This window comes from Limulus polyphemus, unplaced genomic scaffold, assembly GCF_000517525.1.
Source record: "Limulus polyphemus unplaced genomic scaffold, Limulus_polyphemus-2.1.2 Scaffold10726, whole genome shotgun sequence".
NCBI lineage: Eukaryota > Metazoa > Arthropoda > Merostomata > Xiphosura > Limulidae > Limulus > Limulus polyphemus.
The window spans coordinates 13,913-15,501 of record NW_013676336.1 but is presented as its reverse complement, the minus strand read 5'-3'; the positions used below and the strand labels follow the sequence as shown (position 1 = coordinate 15,501).

General features: G+C 32.5%; 1 protein-coding gene across 1 annotated transcript in view; it reads right to left on the bottom strand.

The window, feature by feature from the left end:
* Nucleotides 1-1,589, bottom strand: part of LOC106476495 (dynein heavy chain, cytoplasmic-like) — a 16,753-nt gene that overhangs the window by 1,864 nt on the left and 13,300 nt on the right. The window contains exons 13-14 of the mRNA XM_022380350.1: nt 1,123-1,361; nt 428-551 (exon numbers count right to left, since the gene is read on the bottom strand). Coding sequence (XP_022236058.1) covers nt 428-551; nt 1,123-1,361 — 363 coding nt within the window. The remainder of the gene's footprint in view (nt 1-427; nt 552-1,122; nt 1,362-1,589) is intronic.

Below are 1,589 nucleotides of genomic sequence, written 5' to 3'. Positions count from 1 at the left end.
TGAAATTATGAACATTGCTCAACATCATGAAAATTAAACCTTATTTTCAATAAGCAATCCTGAAAAATATTCGGGGGTGCTTAACTTTTTTTAGGTGTATATTTATAATCATAAGAAACATAAAAACTTTTAGTCACTGATTTTGGTGGTCCTCCTTACTTCTTTTTTAAATCCAGTTAAGTATCAGTTTGATTACGGAATTCAACAAAATTCTAACAAGCTCACATAAATTAATAAGAACTGCTCTCAAGGAAAATCTACATATTTCTCTTCAGCTTCTTGAATTTAACTTGTCCTGTAGAATTCTGCCATGTAAATACTTCAATTCTAAGAATGAAGGTTGTGAAATAAATAGCTAAGACTATTTATTGCTAAAGTTGAACTAGAATAATAAATGTCTTTTAAGGTTATATTTGAAGGAAAATACCTTTTGCTAGTTCACTAAGGATGTTGCGATGATAATTGGTTTGTTTTTTCTCTCCCTTACAGATGAGAATTACATCCTCCAGATCCCTACGTACAACTTGGAGTAATCTCGCTCCTGCATTAACCTGGCAGACAACAAACTTTCAATGGAGCATCTGTTTGGACTATCATACAAGTTAACAGCATCAAATGGATATTTTAGAGTTTTTGGTCTAACTGATTGTTGCTACTCGTTTATAAAGTGGAACAACATTTTAAGTTTTATACTGAGGCCTTCTTCGACTTGAAGGCAGTCTCAGTAAAGAATCCTAAACATCGTCCCACTCCAGAAAAAGAAAAAGAAGCCAAAACTACTATGTCTACACCACCTAGTATCCTTTATACAAAGTATAAGATACAAATTGGAACTCTATGTTTCTAGGTTTAAAAGCTTATTTGAAGACATGCTTAAAACTGAACATTGTAAACAACATGTACTTCACAATATTTATACCAACAAAAATAGGTTCAGTGGTATCTTTTGTTAAAAAAATTGAAAATTGCATAAATATCTCCTAGCTAATGCCAGTTATAAGTCATCTTTGATTGAAATTATTAAATTTTGATTTTACTGTTTACCTGAATACAAATTCTCAAATTTTTCAAGTATGATGTAATCTATCAATTATTAAAAAAACTTTAGAATATTGTACGTACTTCTCTCTCAAAGTATCGATACAATGGGTCTTTGATATTTTCGACTGTACGTCTAAGAGTCTGGAGGCTCTGAGGTACTAATCGCAGCCAAGTACAGGCAGAGTTGTAGAGAGTACGCATCCACGCTGGACGGCCATCAGCCTCCTTTTTGTTAACTTCCTGGTCATCTGCTGTGTACACTACTTCATCATCATCTTCAAGCAGCTGCATCCGCAAAAGTTTGGAGATCAGGTCCGAACCTGTAAAACAAGCAATAATAACTCACTAATTCACTGTAAAAAACCACATTCATTTCCAATTTCAAGACTCAGTTTGGTAGCTGATAAAGTTATAAACTACACACATCATTTACAGTAATTAACAAATCAAATACAATCAGTAAAAAAAATTCAGTTTTTCTAAAATTTGTGCATAACTATCCAAGAGCTATCTGCAATTTTGAAGTGATATATTTGAAAGAAAGCATG